We start from the raw sequence: 25,288 nt of genomic DNA on the forward strand, positions 1-25,288 counted from the left end.
TTAATAATAATATTTCTTTATAACTCGATAAACGCCATTACTGATTATAGCGTTTATGTATTCCTATTACACACACATACATGCACACACACACACATATACACACTCGGATAATTAGTTATAATAATTTTATAGGCGATATAAAATATATGAGTATAATAAACAACTTCTAGTTTTATTATGGTACAATAACTTAGGAAGTGAGAAGTGTAATTATATTTTACTTCTTATTCATAACTATAAATTCAATTAGTTTATTCAAGTAATTGTAATAGTTTTATAAAGTACTAGCGGCCCGCCCGAGGCTTCGCACGCGTGATCTACGTTATTATTAATTTCTGTCTCCATGAGTACCTACATCCTATAAGTGACGTCCATGCAAAATTTGAGACTCCTAGAATTTGTAGTAACGAAGTTTCATACAAACTTTCAACCCCAAAAACATCCCCTTAGAAATCGAATATTGCAAATTCCCGTCTTAGCGAGCACCTACGTCCGATAAATAACTCCTATGCAAAATTTGAGATTCCTAGCACTTGTAGATCCTGAGATTTCGTGATGAGTGAGTGACCTTTCGATTTTATTTATATAGATAGCATATCAATTGATGTTATCTTTGAATAAAAAATAACTCTATTACTAAATTAAAAAGTGCTATATGAGGCCAGTTGTGGCGCTGGGGTACTATTTGACTGTAACGCGACCGGTTCTGGGTTCGATTCCCACTCGAGAAAATAAAATATATTTTTAGAAATACAGAAACACACACATATTTTTTGTATTTCTCATAGACAATATTTTTTTATTCCACACTTCCTTTTATATGGCTTTCACGATTTTTAATCATTAAGAGATGTACATACTTCTCCATTAGCCGGTGGTTCGCCGTTGCCAAACGTTGAGGTGACAATCAACAAGAGGGTTTCATGCTCTATGGAGAACACATCGTACTCTGACATACAGTGAACCTAAGGATAATACAATAGTTTTTTATTATATTTTTTGAGACCTAACTATAAACGCGAGAATTACGGGTTCAATTTCCTATCAGGTATTATTTTTTTCATAGCTAGCATAGAGTCCATTAATATATTAAGTATTCTGTAGGTTCAGTTACCTATCAATAAATACGTAAAATAAAATATAAGTAAAATACATAAAAAAAGACTTACTTGAGCATTAAAAGCGTGACCAAATATAGTGCCAAGTTCCTTAGCGTATTGTTCAGATTTGCCAGTTTCAGTCGCGTAGAGGATCGTCGCCTTAATTCTCTTAGAGAGCGCTTGTCCGAACAGCTTGGATGTAAATTTGACAGCTCGAGCTATTTGCTTGAAATGGAACTTTCTAGTTTTAGGTCTACCTTCGTCCTTGGTCCATTGGTGGGTTTTCCATGCTGGTTCCTGGTGGTTTCATAATTGTGTATAAATATTTATTACTATTTTAGTTTTTTACAATTTCTTTCTTATTTTACTTTTTTTTACTTTTTCCGGGATAACCAGGGATAACAATGGGACTCAAAGTCTTTTCTGAATTAAATGTTAAACTATAGCACATGGTTTTAAATTATACGTTCAATGCGTCCTCAATTTATATTTACGTAAAGATTAAATAGCTTAATTCTGAAAACGGAATATAATTTAGATTATAAGCCAAATTATTTACAAAAATGTCATCCAATTAGTAACATTTTGTTATTATTATTCATTATACAGATGATATATTCCATGTTAATTAACCAACTTACCTGATAATCGTACGAAGGCCTTATGTAATATAATGCCATTTCTTGGTGGAAAACCGAAGTAAGGGATGACGACATCGGCGGAACTATCCAAACCCAGTCTGACGGACATCCTCCCCTGTTCATAAATAATCATTATGTATATTAAACAGTTAATCATTAATGACAGTTGACTTGTTTTAAATCCTTAAATTTCATTGGATCTGAAGGCGTCTACAGAGTCTTCATAGGTTTGATTCCCATTCATGGGAATGGATTGTTTTCATATCCTCGCATAAAAATCACGGTGTTGAGTTCCGTGACCCAACACGCAAACGTACCTACCTATAAACAATTATATAGGAATAGTCAATAACTTATTATGGCTTGCCATATAATCATATTATGTAATATTTAAAATGTAATGTAAGTTTGTTTGCAACGCTTTCACTCCAAAACTACTCAACCGATCATTACGCACAAATTCTTAGATAAATAAAGGACATAGACTGAAAAATGATATGAAGACAAAAAAAATATTATTCTTTTTTATAAAAAAATAAGTTTAAACGAGAGAAGCTACACAATTAATGCAAGATTGCAATTTATGACCATGTCTGTATCTGATTGATATTTATTAGTGTGAGGTCAAAAAATTGACTGTAAAATATTTTTTGCGAATTGATCCTCGTTCTTATTGTAAGTGCTTAAATAAAATTTCAATTGAAAATAACAAGAGAGAATTGGCTGTTACTGGTCTTCGACCTAAAAACTATCGAAGATAATTGTAGGTATACCTAAAAATGGACTTTCATTTTCAATTGTACATAGGTTATTCATCTTCAGGAACAATTAAAATGCTAAGGAACACATTTTAACTATATGAAAATATAAAAACAAGGTCAATTCCATCCATAAACCACCGGATTTCAAGGCAAGGCAAAAAAGAATAAAAAAAAATTCAGGAATTATGTACGGGCGTGAATTTACTTAGAAAATAAATAAATGCCTCGACAACGTTATATAGTACTAAATACTTCAAAAAAATCGTAAATAAATGGCATACTGCAATATGTTTATTTTATAATATATCGCAGTATACTCTTTCTAGAGTTATTCGGTTCTTCATATTTTTAAAGTAAAATTATATAAATATTGAAGACAGTAGAAGACGTTTTACGATTTTAGCTTCAGCATATTCCACAAAATTTCATATTTTACATCAATTTGGCGCTCTGCGATTCTGCAGTTATTCTGTCTGATTTGCAAAGAGAAGCTTGGATATTAAATGTGCAATGAACAAAATTAAATTAGCAAAATAAGTTTTCTTTTGTTAAATCAATTTTAGACAAAATATTTTTATTATTACTTTACTAATTATGCTGTTATAAATATAATTAATGAAATTATTTAAGATATTTTTTAAAAAATGTTACCTGCTTTTGTTTTCGTTATCCAAATGTTTTATGAACTGCTCGGAAGCGGAATGGTGGTCCACTATAGACACATTGTCTCTGTGAAAGCTGTGCAGCACTGCAATGTTCACTTCCACTAACGCTTTGTCCTTCCACAGGGAGACGAATGAGTTTGTGTCTAATCCTAATTTTGTGGCTACGCTCTGAAAATTGTTATTGATTTTGTACATTTTTTATAATAAAAAAATAAGTTCAATTGTGAAAAAAATAATTTATATTTTATTTATATTCCTTATTTCATGTAATTAAGCTAAGCTGCGGAATAATTCTTTCTGCCTATCTTACTGAAGTAGTCGCCCTAGTGCAGTAGTGAGAGGCGAAACTCAACGCCAAGCTTTGCCTTTCCAGACCATGAAATAAAATTATTTTTAAACAATCTTTGTTCTAACTTGTAATAGAACCTTTAACCCATTCGCAGTCATGCTACATTATCTATAAATAGCATTTACTTTTTATTTAATTTTTTAATATATAGTTGAACAAACCAAAGTTTTTGACAATCCCATTAGCCCATTTAAACAAAAAGATATGCAATAAAATGAACCTTTTCAAATCTATACTAAGACTTTGAGTTATTTTAAATGTAAAGAGCGATATTAAAAAAAGTCTTTTATGTAAAGTAATTTATAAAAGCTCGACTTCAAGGAGCTTTCTAACGATACCCAGCAAATTGAAGTAACGGAAACACAATAATCCCCACTCTATATTAGGACAGGTCTTTCAAAATTGAAAGCTAAATGTGAAATGAGTTTTATATTTGAAATGTTTATTTTATTTCAAATTGTAGTTAGCAAATATTTTATAATTTCATTTTTAAAAAAATATTAAAAGCTTAATTTCTGATATGGTTTCTTGGTGTATTATAAAAGATTATTATTATTTTTTTAACTTTACACTGTATCCTGTACATAACAGGGTAGGCAGAGCAAACCTGGGAATCTAATGTTAAAACTTTCGCTCCGTTCCGTTCTCATTAAGACACTTGCGTTCCCGATTTTCCGCCGTCTCTTGATTCTCGTGGCATTGCGTGTTGAGTGGCGTAACTCAACGTACGTAATAAGAACTTTACTTCGACTATAGTAAAATAATAAAATTAACAATAAGAAAACACCAAAAATCAAACAGCCATTTATTTACAGCAAACTTTATGGAGGCCACAACTCGTCAACCGCACTGTACATAAATTAACATAATATTCTTACCTCAGTAATATTAAGTCTGTTAGAATCACACAAATTCCTGCATCCAATCTCAGTGCCCATGTACCAGCCGTTGAACGCAGTGCCCGTGAACTCCAGACCACCGCAGTCGAACCGCATGTTAGATACAGCGGGCAGGGCGTACCATTTGAGACCTAGGTCCTTGAACCAGTCGTATCTAAAAATTGTAATAGTAAAGTAAATAATAATCATTTACACATATATGAGGCCGTCGTTATAAACACAATGAATTATTTTTGTTTCCTGGCTCTGGTAGCAAGACAGAGCACGTCATCCGATACTCAACAAGTAATGTCACGAAAATTGGGGGGAAAGTGGGGATGAGAGTGCCCTACTCTAGGTTCCCTCTTCTTACCCTGCTTTATCCATATATAAAAATATATCTAATACCCTCAATTTACGTAAAATAACAAGAAAACATAACTTTATACACCTACGCACATATTTTGTAAAACAAATCTTACCCGTACATTAAGATTGTAAAACAACGTAATGCCGCTAAATATTTTAACCCAAAGTTCATGAAACATTTGCATCATTAATTACAACTTAAACCAAGTTTACACAATTCTATGAGTTTTAAGGTATTGAAATAACAAAGTTAATTTGTAGAGAGAATTAGTAAGTTAGAAACATTAGCGATTCTCTAAAGTACATTTAAATAGTCTGTAAGAAGTCATAGTAGTACAATACGATAGAGTCTGTTGCGATAATTGTGGATTCGATGTCTAATAACAGATATTACTTTTTTCCATGCATCGTGAAGACATAGCGCGGCGTTAAGTTCTGCCAATGCTATGTCTTGAATCCGTGGAGATAGCAGAGAAGAAATTGTCTCGACACGTCCACTCTGCTACGCTGTAGAGCTAGAACTATTCTTTTATTTATTAAGTTTTATTTTCACTTACTGTGGGTGTTCCATTTCAATTTCCATTATAATTTCACGTGGTATATCAAAATATTCGGGGTCTTTTCCGTCTGCTGACACCACTAAGGGTAGAACATCCCACGCTGTTCGAGGCGCTTTCCATCCAAGCTTCATGCATATCTAAAATTTTGTTGATATTTTATATATTAAGTTCGATAAAAATAGTGTATATAAACAATGAGGTTATAATTTATGTCGAAAATTTGAATATGAAAATAGCATTAGGTGATAATCAAATATATACATATACACATATTTATAAAAAAAACTAGATTACATAAAAATGTAAAAGAAAAAAATCAAGCCTAAAGCTTTCAGAGGAACGGAAGAAAAATTCTAAATAACAGTCGGTTTTGGTCTCTCGGGTAATCAATTATAGTAGCCATTCATGCTCTTAATGAAAAAAAGGCTAAAAACTTTTCTGAAAACTAAAGAATCTTAGGTAAAAGTATTTTTTCAATAATATTTTTAAGATTAAAGATTTTTATTTAGTATCGTCCATCAATTTAATTACAAAGTTAAAATATGCTTGCGTGAAAGAACAAACAAATAAGTAAGCTTCGTTACAAGGGAAAACGCAAACAAGTTACAGAATTGCGAAATAAATTAATCTTTATTAGGGTACCAGCGATTTTAGAATTAACGTAAGTTTTCGTATAAACATCGTCTCTATTATGCTCGATTTGTTAAGGGTTGTTGTTGTCTTGTCTCTGTTAAATCACTATTAAAGTCATTGAAGAAGAAAATTAAATTAAATTAGCTTCGCACTATACAGTATGATACACACAGCAGGGTAGAGAAGCTAGTGTCAAAACACTCCATTCCGCCGAATTCTGGAGGCATTGAGTTTTAAGTGCCACTACTCAACGCCGCGCTTTACCCCGTTACCAGAAAAAAGAAATAAAAATATTGAATATTTCATTTTTTCGAGGGGGATTCGAACACACAACCTGTCGCGTTTACAATCGCACTTGTGACCCTGCGCTACGAGGCTTCAAAAAATAGATTTATTACGAGAAAATTATCCTGAAATAAAAAATTACCAGCGAATATCTTAATTAGCTAAGATTTTTTTATCAAAAAAAATAAACCATTTTTACCAATATTGTAACTATTTTTAATATAACATCAATCTAAATATAATAGCACAGAAAAATAAAAATACACACTTCAGTAAACTCAACTCTTGCCGAGTCACCCAGCACAGTCCCATCTGGCTCGACGTAGCCAGCGTAGTTGATGAGTTGCGGATTCCATATCCTGTAGTCGTGCTTGCCGTCTGTACGTTGTGGAAATATGGTTATCGCCGACCTACAAATACGAATTGATAATTAACTTGTTAAACAACAAGCATATACATATATAAACATATATTTTGATAAAAAAATAAATAGTATATTTTTAGCCTCACTGTTTAGACTATGAGAACGTAGACTTAAGACACTCCGTTCTCCGTTGAAATAAGATAGATATAAGACGTAATGTTTTAAGTGTATTTTTTATTCTTGACTGGCTAGTTTCTGAGATTAGCGCGTTTAACCAAACAAATTACCATTAGATATACACACAATCAACAAAAAAATAAATATTTACACCAAACGGGAATTGAACCAATGAATTTAAGTACAATCAACAATTTCTAAGTTTAACTTTAAAATTAAGCATATCAATTTACTCGCTGCCAGCTTTGTCTGTGTTAAATTACGAGTACTTGTAGTAGCGACGAGAGGCTAGCATTTTCTAAAACAGTTAATAAGAGTTTAAATGGAAATAGTTTTAAAAAGTACTTTTAGTTTTTAGTTTTATGTTGTTTAGCAGTTAAGTAATGAAAAATTTAATCCAATCCAAAGTCCTGGAGTTTTGGTCGTCCATTTGTGGAATTGTAGCATATAGTGGAAGCAAATTCCATTTTTATTTTTTCTATTCTATCTATTAGAGTTTTGTTTAAATGAATTTACAACTATGATATTAATTGTAAAACTATGCAAAAAAACATCAATGCAACAGTATTTATTTATATAAAAAAATCAGCTTCACGCTGTATCCCGCACAAAGCAGCGTAGGCAGAGGGAACCTAGTGTTAAGACACTCCGCTCCACACTCTCTGCTTTCTGGAGGCATTGCGTGAGTGGCAGGTTTTAACGCTGCGCTTGGCTTCGACACCAGGGCGAAGAAAATGGAAATATAAACGTAAATAAATATTTCACTTCCTCGAGTGGGGATCGAACCCACAACCGTCACGTTACAGTCACACCCTTGTGCCGCTGCGCCTCTTATTTACATAATAAATGTAAAAAATGTTAAAAAACTAGATATAACTATGCATATAATACATTAAATAAAAAATAAAGTCAGGTCAGCCATACAAAATATACCCCTTTGTTTCACATAATGGGTGTATACGAGTATAAAAAAGTTGTCCACCCATTCATTCATTAAGACAATTGTCAACTTTACTCTTCCTTTTAATTTGCTTTGTTAAAACTTTCATTAGGGGTTTTGTTTTGGGCACAAAAGGACACAGGTATGTTAAAAAAAAACTTATTGAGTGCTAATCCATTCATGTTTCTAATGATCGTTTCTTCGGAAACTATATCATTATCATTACGTTATATTTTTTTTCTTATTAAGTCTCTTCTTATTAAGTCAAAAGTTATTAAGTCAAGTTACAAGTCATATTAAGTCCTAATTCGGAGTTTTAATGCAATGTAATAGTTAAAATTTATTTAATATTATGCTATGGAAACAAAACAAGGATTATTTTATCTTCACGCTGTGTCCTTCATTTGGCAGGGTAGGCAGAGGGAACTTGGGAATCTAGTACTAAAATGATCCGTTCCCCTTAAGATATCCACTTTCAGCGAAATTCTACAGGCATTGCGTGTTGAATGCAGCGGACGCAACAGCGAGGAAATGCATATATTTAATATTTAATTTCCCCAAACAGGAACCGAACCGACAAACATAGCTTTTAGAGATGAACCAACATAATATAAAAAAACCTCCTTGTCGGTCTTACTATTAAATAATATTAAAAATATTTAATATCTCATATAACGTATAAATCAAATATCAAAATGAATTCTATCATTTACTAATAATTTGTAACTTGTATATATAAACGATTAAATCTTCATTAAAATTTGAATATTGACACTTTACTACTAACGATTCAATATTCATATTAATTGAACCAATGAAATAAATGACAGTAAGTTCTAAACGCGGGTAGCGTCGTCTAGATATATTGCGTGACAATAAATCAGTATTACCATACAAATGGGTATGAGGAATATTATTCTCCAATAAATAAATACCTTACCTTATGTTCCCTTTGTTTGTGGCGTACTTGATGTGATTGCAGAGCGCCTCGAACATGCCGCTCGCGGTCGTTACGGCTCTACAATCGAATATCTGTAAAAATAAATTTTATTGCAAGATTTGTTTCGATTTTGTTTATTTGGGAACCTTGGGAACCTGGGAACCTGGGAACTTAGTGTTAAGACACTCCGTTCCCATTAAGAGGTTCAGTTTCCCACTTTCCACTGAATTCTGGAGGCATTGCGAGTTGCGCCAAAATATCTCTTTTTCGTTTCAATTAGCCGAAAATTGATAAAAACTATTCAGGTTATAAAAAAAATATATTTTTTAGTTAAGAGGCCGCTACTTAAATTTAACTGCGAAAGCTAGCTAATGAAGCGAAAAGACTACGAAAACGTAGCCTCCTTGATGTGGCCTTAATTTATTTCGGGTAAATAATTTGGACAAAATCTATATATATAAAAGGACTTGTCCTCACTGACTGAGGTAAGACGCACGCACAGCCGTAACCGCTGATGATACAGACGTGATATTTGGACAAATGTTTACTTTCATAATCTGGACATCCACTAAGGAGGGATTTTGAAAAAGTTTAACTCTAAAGGGGTGAAATAGGGGTTGAAAGTTTGTATGAAAAAAATTTTAATAAAATTTAAAATTTACATTTTTAAAAGTATATAATTGAATACGTGTTTCATCGTTTTCTAGAATTCTCCCCCTAAGGGTGCATATAAGGGGTCGAAAGTTTGTATGGAAAAATCTATCAATGGCCACCGATTTTTATAAAATTTGAAACTTAGACTCTTAAAAGTATTTAATTGAACATATGTTTCATGGTTTTCTAGAAATCTCCCCCTAAGGGTGCAAATAAGGGGTTGAAAGTTTGTATGGGAAAATTCTTAAATCGCCACCGATTTTTATAAAATTTGATATTCAGACTCTTAAAAATATTTAATTGAACATATGTTTCATGGTTTTCTAGAATTAACCCCCTAAGAGTGCAAATAAGGGGTTGAAAGTTTGTATGGAAAAATCTTTAAATCGCCACCGATTTTTACAAAATTTTAAATTTAGACTCTTAAAAATATTTCATTGAACGCATTTTTCATGGGTTATTAGAATTCACCCTTAAATACGCAAGCGAAGCTGCGCGCGTCCGCTAGTATTTCTATAAAAGTGTAAAATTTATTTGTATATGATGAGTACTAAAATTTTTAATATTTTTTTATTATTTACTTTAACAAGCTTAGGTCACAATACAAGAATATATATATAATAGAGCCGGACTTATGTAGCGGAACTCTTCAGAGGTTAATAGACCACTCTCCACATAAATCGCTCGAGTTAATACTCATATAATTTATAACTTTGAACACATTTTGTACTTTTCAGTGCACAATAAAAATGTATTTTCTAGTCTTTTTGACTATATAATTTTAAAAAAACTACTTAAATTTTACGCACGAATGCTATAATAATAAAAATAATAAACGAAAATATTTTCATTGACAACATTCATATTTATGCATTTAGCAACGATCCGATACCAATATGACTTTAATGTTTATTTTTCCATCTCTATGTCTATTTGTAAACTCGTGTGTTTCTACATTTTTATTGCCCTACTTATACCAAAAGTAAGGAGTTCTTAACTGACCTTGTTAAAACTTTACATGTGACTGACCAGTTGTGGTCAAAGGATATTAAGAACTGCTATTTCTGACAAGTGTCGTTAATTAGTAAGTAGCGTCAAAATACTTTTTTTTTGTTTTTATTGCAACTAAAATATTCAGAATTTAGAAATTAATATTGTTTTTCTAATAGTGTCTAAATATTACACATTTATAACTCAGTCGTGACAAAAATTGGTTGAAAAACATTCATTTTTAAAGGAAAAAGAATATTTTAGCCGTCGTCATAAAGATATATCAAAAATATTAAGATTTACTATAACGCGCATAATATATCAAAAATGTTATATTATTTACCTGTAATTTTTTCCATTGTATTCTACCGATGCATCGTGATGCATTCCTCCAGGCTAATTTAGCTCCGAATACCAACTCTGACGTATTTAGCTGATAAGTGCCTTTCTGGTCCAATTCTCTTTGCACCTCTTGTAACCTTTTTATGTGGGCTTCTGTGTTTTCTCTAAAAATAGTATATGAAATTAGTCATTAATAAATATATTAAATTATTTACATATTAAATACTAAGTTCAACAGTAATAAAGTCTTTGGAAATGAAATTCTGGTGGATAATTTGGTGAATAATAATAATTAAATTAATATAATATGTATTTATTTAATATGCTGTATAATCATTTTAGTAGTTAATAAACAATAATTGAATTGATTGAAAATTAAAAAGTAAGCAACCTGCGTATTGAAGAAAAATATTGCTTGAGAAAAGCTTGAGCTTCCTTGTACACTTCTTCCACACTTCTCGGTGTGTCGCCTCTGTTTGGAATGTCCATTATACTATTCTGGCATACGGCCGGTGTGCATTTTGTGTTCTTTAAGAATAGAAATTTTGTATTTAATTAATTGTCATAGGTAGGTACTAATATTTATTAATATATTTTGGTTTTGGTTTTCCAAAAGTAACCGAAATCAGAGATTTTTTGTTAGTTTCACGCTATTATTCCATACAAACCTTTTCACTTAATTTTCAAGTGGCGAAACTTTCTTTTCGTACTTTATCTTCTTGCCAGAACGACAAAATGGCAATAATTTCATGTCTGGAGTGGGAATCGAACCCGCAAATGTCACGTTTACAGTGGAACTCATGTAGATACTTATAATTATATGTGTAAATTCTAAAACCTCTTGAAAAACCACACATTAATCTAAGCTTAAATTTAGATACGAAGCTTGTAGAATGCTTTGAGCTTGGAGTATCCATTTTCTTCTCGTTATTGCACAAAAAGCACAAAACCGCACGTTTTCACACTAGCATGCATTTATTAATTATCAAAGCTGTTATTTATAAAGTAAAAATTATGTTTTAATTATATAACTGTTTATTTTCAATTCTTATTTATTTTAGAAGATAGAGGGCAAGTAAATCCACCATTACTCTGTTTGACTATATTGGGGTTCTTATTAGTCTATAGGAAACTACTTATTACTTATTATTTTCCATATAACCAAGGAAAGACTGTCGTTTACATTCAAAAATATTTTTTTAAGCACCACTATTCTTCTTATGTTATTGTTATATAACTTAATATTGTTTGTTTGTGGCCTTGAGACTAATTCAACATCACGTTTCATTTTTTATTCCTAGTGGAAATATCGTTTTACTAATATTAAAAATTCCATGAAAACACAATTGAGATAATAGATCATGAAATGTACTATAAAATTTCAATTCAAATCCTACCACGATTTGTTTTCTTGTTTTCAATAATACATAATAATACATTGAATGAATATTACTAGCCGAAAATTAGCTATTTACTTTTTTTGTCTCAAAACAACCAAAACCTAATTCCAAGCAACAGTAATTAGTTGGCTGGCACTTAAGAAACATGACATCAGCATCTGCTAATCAGGTCTACATTGTCGCGAACTCCTCGGGGACCTGTCGTCTGCAAGATTCAGGACTCATTGAAGCTCGGTAACTAGATTGACCATATGATGAATAATTTATATTCGTAATTTGCGTTAGTTGTTTAGGTATATTAATTTTTTTATTCTTTTGAAGCAAGAGATTTTTTTTATTCTTTTCGTTGTGGCGTAAGTTCTCAAGCGTTTGGCTGTAAGAGCAACGGGTTATGGGTTCAATTCCTATACGCTGAAATGAAATAGAATTTAATATAACTTTTAAATTCGATATTTTACATTTTTTTATTCTTTTTGTATGCTCTATTTTATATTATAAAAATTATGTACTTTCGTACTCTACTTTGTTTCATCAGAACAGTATACTTTACATATATAAGTACCTTGGTATTTTCTTTTATTCGGTGATGAACGGTAAATTGACCTCATTAAGTGAGGAACGGAGTGTCGTAACACTAGGTTTCCTCTGTCTACCCTGCTGTGTGCGGGATACAGCGTGAAGCTGATTTAATTTAAATTGTTTTTTACATATAAAAATAGACAAATAAAACAAACATAAATTCATAGCAAGATTATAACAACATTCTATAATGTAGAGAGTAATTACGTAGCAACAAACATCAAAGCGTTTACAATGCATTAGAATTAACTCCGCGGAAATGACGTCCACAATTGATACGAGGAAAAATATGACGAGTCGTGTCACTCTTTTGAATTCTATTTATTGAAGGTTGATAATTATAGTTATCGCAGATGGCTAGTTTATTTAGAGATTGTGACTATTGTACTTGTTGATAGTGTATTTGAATTTTAAATTAATCAGTCAAGTTTTCTTAGTAAGTGGGGATAGTGTGGAGGTAGCTTTGTTATTAGAAACAAGTCTAAATTGTATTTAAAATAAGTTCATTTAAATAAAATTATTTTTTAGCAAAAGTAAACAAAAATGTTTTATTGTATATGGATTGTACATCTGGCTGTTCAAACATTATACCTCAATACATACCTATTTACGTATTAAAAAATTTTTGAATCTTTTAATACGTAAGCGATACATTATAAAAAAAATTGTAAAAATATTTACACTAAATGAACCGAATAATAAATAGAGATAAAACTTTCTGTCCAATTCTAATGATTTACATAATATTGAAGATAGAATTCGTCGTTAATAAAGAGAGAAATGCACATTGTAGCTAAATATTTCACATATTGTGCCATAACTATTCCTAATGTATGTAGTGTCTCATTAAATTGCTACATTTAGAGGCACTAAACGTTATAGCCTGTATATATCTCGAAACATTAACATTTACCTTAATTAATCGTAAACCTTGCATATTTAAGATAAATACAAAATGATTGTTTGATCACCATTATATCGTACTACAAAATCAACGGCAAAGGTCTCGTTCAAAAGTGATATAAAAAGTAAAACAATCTTTTCAATTTCTATGTATGTATTAATAAAATGCCAATAAAATCGATTTTTACTAGTTTTTAACCGACTTCTGCAAAAGACGTAGGTTATGAATTAGATTGTTTTTTTTTTATGTTTGTTACCTCAGAACTTTTGAGTTGGTGAAAATCAGAAAATCGGTTGATTTTGCTTGTAGCTTTAGCATAGATTTAGAATAAAAAAAAAAAAAAATCACTTTATATGATTTTTGTTGTAGATTAAACTTACTATTTTTGTAAGCTTTTACAAAATATACTTTGCATTTGTAATATTATCGTGACATTAAGGAATTTAAATGTTAATTTAATATTACAATCTTAATACGTTTCCAATCCGGTTAGCGACCGCCGTGTTTATTGTTTGTTTAACAAATGATATTGATAATACGCTAAATACCTATGTTTGAAATAATTCAAAGAATTTTCGAAATAAAATATGTTAGAATACATATTAGGTACCTACCCAATACAAATTTCCTTCAAAAAACGAAAATTGGCTAACGAAGAAACTTAGCGCCGCGTTTGTTTCCTATCAAAAATACCAGGTAAAAGTATAATACATATATGAAAATGATTATAATTTAAATATAATAATTTCATGAGCAGGAATGCAACTCGTAACTGTTACATGTAGAAAACACTACACCACTGCGCCATAAGAGTCATGTCATATCACCTGATTCTCTTTGTCTACTCGCAAAAAAAAACAAAAAAAGTAGAGTAAAAAATATCAAACTACCCACAGCTTTTCGAGTTCAGGTAAAAGAGTGAATGTGAAAAGAGAATTATGAATTTGCCTCTGTACGTGATTTGCGATTGGTTTTTCTGACATTTTATCGGATCCATATTCGAAATAATACAGTACCTCTCTTTTTATTTATTTTTGTAGGCTTCAAATTTTCTGTGTTTTATAAAAGTAATGTAAATTACATAAATACGTACATTCATTAGCACTTTTAAAAAAAAAATCACTTTAATTAGACATAATATTATCCAACGATTTAAAAAAATGCAATCACGTCATTTTTCGAGGCATTTCGTGTTGATTGGCGGAAATCAACGCCGGGCTTTTGCCTCGGTGACAGAACGAAGAAATATAAATATTAATAAGTAATAATCTATTCTCTCGAACCCACAACCGTCACGTAATAGTTGCACCAAATGTGCAATATATGTAAACATAGAATTACAGTAATGACTGGGTACATAATTATATGTTAATATTATTATATCAGAATTCAGATTTAAAACGCAGTTAATATATTCGTGATGCTTATTAAATATCGCTTTTTGTATTGATAATATGAGCTAATTAAATGTATTGTATTATGTTTACAGTGATTTTATATACAGGAATTAAATTAATTCTACAGTTTTAAATAAGTACCTATTTGAATATTCGCTCTTGCACCAAGGAAAAAAAGCGAAACCTCGAAAAATTAGTGTTTTAACACTAGTTTCCTTCTGCCTACCCTGCTATATGCGGGATACAGCGTGAAGCTGATTGTTTCTAGCTACAGATATGAATAAAACATAGAAATCCCACAGTATATTTGGCCTGAGCTATAGTGAAACCTCGGCTAACTATCAATTGTACTGTCTTTTGTTTGTTTATTGGTTTATTAAGTCCAAGCCAATCAACCGCCTGTCTTGTCAACTCATGTCGACATGCACTGACAGATCCATATAAAATATTGATTGGTATGCGTTTCAACAACTAACAAGTACTGTACTACTGTAGTTTTATTTTAATTAATAATAATTAATAATTGATATTAATAATAGTATCGCAGTGGTTTAGTCATACTGTGTGAAGTTAAAAAATAAATTACGTTAATTAAAAAAAATATTTTAATTTAAAAGCTACTTACCGGTATATAATGTATTTTTAATTTAGAAATTTTAAGTGGAATTGACTAAAACTCAAATAACAATCATTAGAAATACAACCACAGATAAAATATTGCGTTAATCATATTATTGGCGCCAATTTTTTTTTTATTAATTGTAGGCTTTCCTACAGTCTAGCCAGTTTTACGTATTTTTTTTATTTTGTTTAAAATATTTTAAAAAAATATATAATAATGTTTATATTGAAAGTATACGGTTACTGTTTTTTTAGTCGGCGAATGTTAGCTGCTAGGTTTCAACATTTTATCTATTTAATGAGAGCAAAGTAATTGCTGTCAAGATGGTCATTTATAATCCCCATTACTATGTAGTTGGAAGCGCTCATTAATTATCTTCATCAAAATTATAAGAAAAATATTACGTACATTCATCTCACAGCGCTCCGTTTTAGTTTACTTCATATTTTATTATTTCGATATACATTCTTTTTATACTAAAATGTCATTTAATTTTTAAAATAAAAAAAACATATTACCCTGAAATATATATTTTTTTATTCTTATTTAATTTCAGAATAATGAAGTTTTATAAAATCTTTTAACAGGCTATGCACTCAATAGAATGGTACAAACATATTATCGAAGTTATAATTGACTAGAGCACATAAACGCGTTATGAAATTCATAACTAATTTAACACTCTACCAATGTACTTGTATTTAATAATATTATAAATAACTCTTCATGAAAGATTTGGGACCTGCCGGACACCCAAGGAAGCGCTGGTTGGATATCGTGATGCAGGACATGAAAGCCAATTGTCTAACCACCGAGGACGCAAAAGACCGTGCAAAGTGGAGTAGGAAAGCGGACCCTGGCAATAGCCGGGATTAATGTCAGGAGGAAGAAGAACTCTTCATGAAAGATGACATTACGATATTTACTTAAAAAAATACCGATTACCGTTATCGATTTAAAGAAACCGATATAATAAAAAAAAACATTTAGGCAATTTTACAATGACTAATGTAGTTCTATTTCCAATGATAAATCAAAGCAAATCGTGACTATACAAATGTTCATTATACTATATTATATTTATAATTGGGTTCAGTGTACTTTCGAGACACCGTTATTACCTGGAACTGGCTTCTGATCAAATTGACATTTTAAATTATCATAAAATAATAGACATTGACATGCTTCCTCGAAAATGACCTTGGACGAGTAAATGACTATGTTTTTAATAATAACTAGGCCGTTGTGGCGCAGTGGTAGAATTCCGTCAACACGCAATATCTAAAAGATTCGTCGAAAAGTGGGGCACGGAGTGTTATAACACTACTCTCTAACGTTCTCTTTGCCTACCCTGATATTGGTGGGTTGCAGAGGGAAGCTAAAATTTTAAAAAATACTGTTTTGCTTGTTATATGTCCTAAATTATTACAGAGTAACTTAAAATACTTGTACGTAACGTATTTAAAGAAGTACTAAGCAATTGTACTCGAATGTAATTTTATAAAGTAAATTTAAAAATTTAATATTCTTTTATACAGATTTCAATTGTAGAACGATTCTTTGTTTAATTCATGAAATTTTTAATGAATAAAACATTCACAAAGAATTTTTTCTGCTATTATAAAAAAATCACTACAAACGTACTTCATAAAAATTTATTATTAATATAGTACGAGAATAATATGCTATTAACATAAACTTTCAATTACAATATAAATAAAAACATTGTTTGCAAATATTTAAATCTCGAATAACAATTTTATGTGTAAATTTTTAAATCCACACAATTGTGTAGTACAAAAATGACTTGATGTGATTGTGGGTTCGATTCCCATTCGAGGAAATGAAAAATTATATATTTCCCTACTCTGGTAGCGTATACATCGAAAGTAAAACGGAAAACGGAGTAAATTGACACCTAATTGTCTCTGCCTGGTGTGCGGTACAAAACGTGAAACTGATTTTTTATAGAACTACCTACCTTTCAATAAGTAGATACTCGACATAATATGTCATATCTATAATATCCGGTTATCTCAACTAAACGTATAATCGTGTATCTAACCCTATTTATTTTTTGGTCTATCTATCTTGTTTACATCGTTCATAATTACATTTATCATTGTTCTAATAATATAAAAGCTTATTATATTATAATTTTTGTATTACGAAATTTTACCTATTACATATAGTTCGTTCTACGTATGAGAAGTCAGTACCTACTTGAAATATGTTTACCAATGAATTGTTTATATACACAGCTATGCTCAAAATCAATATTGAATACTTTGCATTATTATTTTTACGCCAGTGGCGCAGAACCACAAAATGTAACTGTAGACTCGACAGGTTGGCGTTCGATTCCTACATTTTCTTCGCTCTGGTGTCGAGGGAAAGCGCGGCGTTGAATTTCGCCATTCTACACGCAATGCTTTCGGAATTTGGCGGGAAATAGAGTACGGAGTGTCTTAACACTTAGTTCATTCTGCCTACCCGGCTCTGTGCAGGATACAGCGTACGCTAAAAGAAATATAAGAGATCATAAGAATATCTATTTCAAGCTAAACAACTAACTGTTAGAAATCCCAAAATAAAAAAAATCTATGTTAAACGTGACTGATAGATGTAATAAGTAACAATGAAATTCGATTTATAATTACGTTGAACCTTATATTAACTGCGCTCGCGCAGCCAGTCTCAGGGTTTTCCCCGCATCCGCTTAACTCAGGTTATTGTTCGTCTGTGGATCGTCTGATTCTGGAGCATCTTTCTTTTTTTACTCGTTTGAATACAATACAAAATTATATTGGCTGGTTCTTTTAACTTAAATGTTTCTTGGAAGCATTTTAAATTTAAAGCTATTCAACTTATTTTTGTAAAAAAAGTAAAATTTAAAATGGCGGCTTTTGTCTGTAAAATAGGTAAATTTAATGTGAAATAACTATATTTTGTTAAGAGTTACGTTAAAATTAATATTTAATTTAATCGTGTTACTGATATTTTAATACTATATATGTACACGAGACACAATTTTTTACTGATAAAACTAATATATTAAAAGAATAAGGAAAATTTTAGCTCTTTTTTCGAATATTTATAAGTGTTAACTGAGTAGTTCACTATGTGAATGTTAAATAAATATATGACCAATAAATATATGACCACTTATTATAATAGCCGAGTATGCTTGTATTATGTTATGTATATATCATAAATACCATCCGTATCATGTATATATAATAAAGACCGTCGTGGCGCAGAGGCACAAGGCAAGGGTTCGGCTCCGACGGTAGTGGGTTTGATTCCCACTCGAGATAATCCTTAATATTTTCACTTCTTAGAGAGCCAAATGACGTGTTTAATCAGTTTGGTTACCGGTCAGGTCGGTTCATCAGGTCAGTTACCACTAAACTCGTCATTTGGCTCTCTAAGTGTATAATAATTAATTATAGTGTTCTAACAAGTAGTTCGGAAAACTAGTTCATTATTTAATACTATGTGTCAGTCGGGCTTTGTTAACAAATTAGCACTTAGACTCGTTCTCCGTCCGTTCTCACGACCGTGAGAGGTCTTTCAGGAAAAGTTGCGTGATATTATGAAATTCTTATATAAATTTGTTTTTTTTTATTATGAAACTAGAATTTCTATTCGACTTTGAGTACTTGCTACACTAATAAATAAGCATGTAATATAAATAAATCTAAATCTTGAATAACTTTTATTTTTGCGGCAAAAGGGGTGTAATTCTCCCTAGCATTATAATATTTTTTTACACATTTAATTATAAAATAATAAAAAAAAAACACATAAAAAGTGAAATTAATGACTTACATATTTTGTAGATACAGGTCTGTGAAATTAGACTTTTCATTTATATAACAACCAAATAGGTACAATGGATTATTAATAACTAAACTTTCTACAGCACATATCTATGACATTATTTCTTATATAAGTTTATTATCTTAAAATTGAAATCTCTTTACGGAACGCAAAGGCCGATTGGTTTCTTTTCGAGATAGCATCCATCATTATCTCAACAAGAGTGCTTGACAGGTATTATGTTACAGAATCAGTTTAATTTGCTTAAGAGATTAAATTAAAACAAGCAAAACTATATGTAATGTATGTTACCAGATCAATAGATTAAAGGGTAAGCAGAGAAAACATAGTGTTAAGGCACTCCGTTCCTCACTTCTTACAAAATGAAAAACTTAAGCCCGCAAAGTTAACCTTTGCAACTTTTATAAAAAGTACTTCCCGTTGACCTAGAATCCTGAAATTGGTACTGAATCTTCAGTGGGTAAATCCGACTTGCACTTGACCGATTTTATTATATACCAGTATAGACGTATAACGTTATGGATTCCGCCTCATCAACACTTGAGAAACCATATCGTCAACAGTAATTTTATCTTTAAAACACTTTGAGATATCGAGATAAATGGAAGACCAGATTACAGATAGTCTGTTTATAGATTTATACAAATATATATAAAAATATAATATATACAATCCCATAAAAATTTTTTTTGCGTTTGATTCTGTGTTAAGTGGTGGAAATCTATCCCGCACTTGTCTTCTTACCACAACTAGGAAATGAAAATAAGTACTAAAATAAAATATAATTGTAACATTTTTAAGCCTCAAAATTGTAATTAAGAATAAAATATTTTTTTAAAAATAACTTTTTTAAAAAATTGCTTAAGATTTAATTTTGTAAAACAAGGATAGAATCTAAAAATATACATATTTATTTTCAATTTTTATACCTTATGTAATACATAAGCTATAAAATTCCTTGGAAAGATCACAATCATCTTCGAGCAATCATTAATCCGTTGGAAACGTGACTTAAAATATCAATAACATAATTTCTGTAAAATCATCATTACCTTAAACGGATTAGTTTCAACTGAACGGTTCTAAATTATAATGACATGGTAAAAAAACGACAACCTTCATGTTAAATAGAACGGGAAACGGGCACAGGTTCAAATAGATTGAAAATAATGTTTTATAAAAAAAAATACATCCCAATCCTTGAAACTAGCTAATTTAAAAAAAATCTAAAGCACTCTGATAATATAAAAATACTCCTGACTCGACTTTCCGCCTAACTTTGAGAATGTAATAATTCAACTAGTATATTCGAAATAGCACAAAAAATTATATATTATGGCAATATATAGTTATCTGAACTAAAACTCCTTTGTTCCGTTACTTCTTCTTTCCGTTATTATTGGTTCGCCATATAATCGCCTGAACGACCCTCATTATCAAAAGTGGAAAAATTTATTTTTGTTATACAATTTACAACTTTATTGCTATTATTGTAAAGTTTAATTCAAGAAGTCAATGTGTAAGCGTCACATAATTTATCAATAACAAAACCCTATTCATAATTATCTCATCAAAATCTATAAATATGTATGAGACGAGCGCATTATTTGCTTTTGATAATTGAGTACTGATGTAAGAGTCGACTGTTTATGTGCATTTTGTACCGTTAATATTGTAAATAATGTCCTCTTTGTATTTAAAAGTAATTGATAGTCTTTGTACGGAAAAAAGAGGGAACCTTTGTTAAGAAAGAAAGATAACCTTTTGTTACAACACTTCTTTCTTCCCTATTAATAATTTCGGAAAGAAGACGATAACTATAGAATAAAATCATTTTCTAATGCATATTCCAAGAAATACGAAAGAATATCAAAAATTTTGCCATAAAATTGAATTTTGACTTAAAATTGATTTTGACTTTTTTGTTTGACATATTTAAAATATTTAATTTTGTAGACCCTGTTACATATAATTTTGCACTAATCTAATGAATATCATTAACATTAACTACATATTTACTACAATTTCTAATTCTATTTTGAAGAAAAAAATTTTTTTTTTTTTTGTTTTTCATAATGGATAGTTCCCATTACAAAATGTTATTAATTTACTGCTTAGCTTGTTACGTGTTCCGAAATATCTATTCCACGTGTAGTATGTAGGTGTACTACATCTGGATAACGTAACTCACGTATTTCGCCTAATCAAGCGTTGAAAACGTCTACTTCCTCTATGATATCACCGACATCTTAAACACATAAATATCCTACAAAAATTATATTATTAAAATTCTATATGTATTTGAAATATTTCAAAATATGTCTTTTTAATAGCTTCACGCTTTAACCCGCATATATTTGCGGTAGGCAGAGGGAAAGTGGTGTTAATACACTCCATTCCCCACTTTGCGAACTTTGCCTTGTTGTCAGAGCGATGATATAAAAATATCAAATATTTCATTCTCCCGAGACTGAATCGAACCCACAACTGTCGACGACGGCCTCTAAAATAAAAAATATGTAATAAAAGAAACTGCTACGTTTTATAAATTATTTATAATTCTTTTTGTCTCAGTCTTAATACAATGGCAGAATATAGATCGTCTGTGAGTGCTCGCTGCATTACAAATGCATATAACGTTTGTTTTTTTTATTCGTATTAAAAACATATATTTTTTATATTGTGATGAAATGAATAGATAGAATATATTATATACCTTATATATGCAGCTATTAATTAAATATAGGTATACAATAATTTCTAGGATATTCTTCACTTGTCAAATTTTTTAGATCCGGTTATAATGGAACGTAACAGAGCACAGAACCTAACCTCTATGTGATGTTAGTTGTAATAAATGATGTAGAAAGATATGAAAAGATATTTTAGTGTAAGTAATGTAATATTTTTATTGAAAAAATAAAAAAAATATTTGCTTTAATAGTGGTATTTCGCACACGTATATGTGCGTCACACGAAATACAGGTAGGGATAAAAATCGTAAAATGAAAAAAAAACCTACGTCAAAACTGTTCAAGTACCTTGATTAATTTCTTTAGCTCTGGGTTTGAAATATTTTACCCTATATGCAGTTTCAGTAAAAGGAGCGCTGCCTCTTCCACCCTGTATCAATCTACCTAGTTTTTCCAATTATTGATTACAAGTAATTGCAGATAAAGATAGATTCGAAGATATATTTTCCTGCCATTTTAAATACCAATGATATAACAACGTCTAGTTCAAATAGTTACCAGTATATTCACAGTATAACAATACGTAACCTATTTTTTGTTGTAATTAACAACCGGACACATGAACTTTTTATAGATTCTCAATAATGTTTAGTCATATCTAAAAAAAATTATGATCATCGAACAAGGGACAAAGATGGATTTCGATATAATGATATGGCGATACCTTTATGATATACATATGTATAGCATCTAGTTTTACTTGCAATATATATTATTTTTATTTTAATTTGTATGGTTCAACTAAAAATGTTAATCATTTTAATTCTAATGATGCTTTTAGAGCGGTTATTCTGTCACTTGTTAAAAATCTGAAATTTGCCCAATTACAACCAAATAGTCCATAGTATATAATAATTTTAGAACCAATATATTATTATAGAATTATACATAAACATTAAGAAATCAAAACTGAAAAAGAAAATTACAAGTTAATTAAAAAAATCAATTCTCATTTTTATGCCAATATTTATCGTATAGGATAATTAACTTCATTGTATTGGAAATCGCGTGTGACGACTATAATTGTAAGTCTTCTATAGAATAATTTAATCCGTATTAACTATTATAATACCTCTTTCTGTTATTCAGCTGCATTATATACATTTCTAATAATTTTATATGAATATGTCCCTGGTACAATTAATATGTTATAAGGCTTCGTGCTATTTTAAAAGTACATTAAAATTTATAATGCTATATTCCACACACATCAGGGTAGGTAGGGGGAACCTGGGAATTTAGTTTTAAGACAATAGCGTTCTCCACTTTCGGCCAAATTCTGGGGGCGTTCGTATTGAGTGGCGGTAATCAACGCTGCGCTAGGCGTCGTTACCTGGACGACGAAATTAAAATATAAAATATTTAATTTCTTCTAGGGGGAATCTAACCTCAATAATAAATTATGGAATGTATTACTTCAAAATTTTAATTACCTTAAGCAAAATTTAAATTACGTTACTTTACAGTACTTTTCCTATTGCACCGACGCTTAAACTACACAAGAGAAACTTTGGGAACTAAAACAAGTATACTCAGAACAAAAAGCTTCACTACTGAAAGCTTCTCTATTGAAACTAATATAAGATTCAACAAGTATATAAATATTTCATGAAAAACAATGAATTTTGGCTTAAGAAGCAATAGTCAAGCTTTTTTATTAACTTTTGCTGTAATCATTTGCTATTAAGTAAATATATACCACGCTTGCACATGAGCCGGTCGGTTATAAATATTGAAACTAGCCCAGGCAAAATATATTAAATCATGAGAATTTTCATCTTTGCACGTGCATGCGAAATCTTATGAAACAATATATGTAACGTAAACAATGTAAATTAATATATCTATAAGATATCGTAGTACGATTTAGTTGCCTTTAGTTGGCACTGGCTCTCCATCGATGTTCAGTTAAATTTTTTAAATGATGCATCGGTTTTTAATACAATTTTCACTTATAAATAGACAGGGATATTAAAATCGAGAATATGAAAATAGTGTATTATTTTTTTAGCTTCACGCTGTATCCCGTATAGAGTAGGGCAGAAGGAGGGTAATATTAAGACACTCTGCTCCCCACTTAGACTCGATTTCTGCGTGTTAATTGGCGGAACTCATCGCCGCGATTTGCCTCGAAAACTACATTAAATGTTTAATTTTATCGAGCGGGAATCGAATCCACAACCTGTCGTGTTTACAGTCACATAATTGGGCACCTGCTGTCATTGGCGTAATATGATGTACTAAAAACATATTTTTATGCGCTTGCCAAAACGAATAAAACAGGTATAATTTCAAGCCCACGTGGGCAAAGCTGAGAGCGAAACACTAGTGCAAAATAAAAAAAAAACTATCTGAATATGGTAAAGTACCTATACATCTATAGTATACCTGTATATACCTGTATAGGATATTGCGGGATTATTGTCTTACAAAACGTATTATAATCTTTTTTTTCATAAAAATTGAGGAGATTAGCTTTTGTCTATCATCGATATATTTATAGTAAGTTATTTTAGAAACGCCACCATAGTACAGTGGATAATTATGTTATTAATGTAACCTAATTCAAATTCGAATCCCGTAACAATTTGTTTTGAAATTATTTTAATAAAATATATATAATATAGAAAAGAAAAAAAATATTTTTGTTAAACTAAAAATTTTCGGCTTTCGCTTATAGTATATTTTGACATCAATTACATCATCGTTATGGGTTCGAGGCTCGTATTTTTAATTTTCTTTTTTTTATTATTAAATAGATAGTGTGTTGACCTCTACATCAGATTTGTAGCATTTATGAGGATATCTAGTTCTGTAGAACTGCTGAATTGAACTGAGTCGAGAGAACGTTGCGTTAACTTTAGGTTCCCTCTACTTACCTGGTGTGTGCGGGGTATAGTGTGAAGTCGATTAATTATTATTTTTCTGTATTATTAAAGGCTTAGATAAATATTATGAACACTTACTACCTAACTAACTCTTATATTTCGAGACTAAAAGAACAAAAACTAAAAGAACAGACTTGCAGTCATTATCATTTTAAGCTTCGCTCTCTTTTTGCAAGGGCAGCGCTGATACAATAACATTCCTTGAGCTACGTAAGGTGATGTGAATACAAACGTGTATATTTTGGTTATCT

The 25,288-nt window shown here is 30.5% G+C and overlaps 1 protein-coding gene across 1 annotated transcript in view; it reads right to left on the reverse strand.

Moving 5' to 3' along the window:
- LOC146527848 (nitric oxide synthase-like) overlaps positions 1-25,288 on the reverse strand; it is a 38,490-nt gene that overhangs the window by 11,456 nt on the left and 1,746 nt on the right. The window contains exons 2-11 of the mRNA XM_085204750.1: positions 11,043-11,179; positions 10,653-10,815; positions 8,666-8,757; positions 6,513-6,654; positions 5,324-5,463; positions 4,398-4,572; positions 3,157-3,338; positions 1,745-1,859; positions 1,173-1,400; positions 864-968 (exon numbers count right to left, since the gene is read on the reverse strand). Of these exons, the coding sequence (XP_085060876.1) occupies positions 864-968; positions 1,173-1,400; positions 1,745-1,859; positions 3,157-3,338; positions 4,398-4,572; positions 5,324-5,463; positions 6,513-6,654; positions 8,666-8,757; positions 10,653-10,815; positions 11,043-11,179 (1,479 nt within the window). The remainder of the gene's footprint in view (positions 1-863; positions 969-1,172; positions 1,401-1,744; positions 1,860-3,156; positions 3,339-4,397; positions 4,573-5,323; positions 5,464-6,512; positions 6,655-8,665; positions 8,758-10,652; positions 10,816-11,042; positions 11,180-25,288) is intronic.

The sequence above is a fragment of the Heliconius melpomene genome, chromosome 20, assembly GCF_056956725.1.
Source record: "Heliconius melpomene rosina isolate 202511_hmr_F chromosome 20, ASM5695672v1, whole genome shotgun sequence".
Lineage (NCBI taxonomy): Eukaryota > Metazoa > Arthropoda > Insecta > Lepidoptera > Nymphalidae > Heliconius > Heliconius melpomene.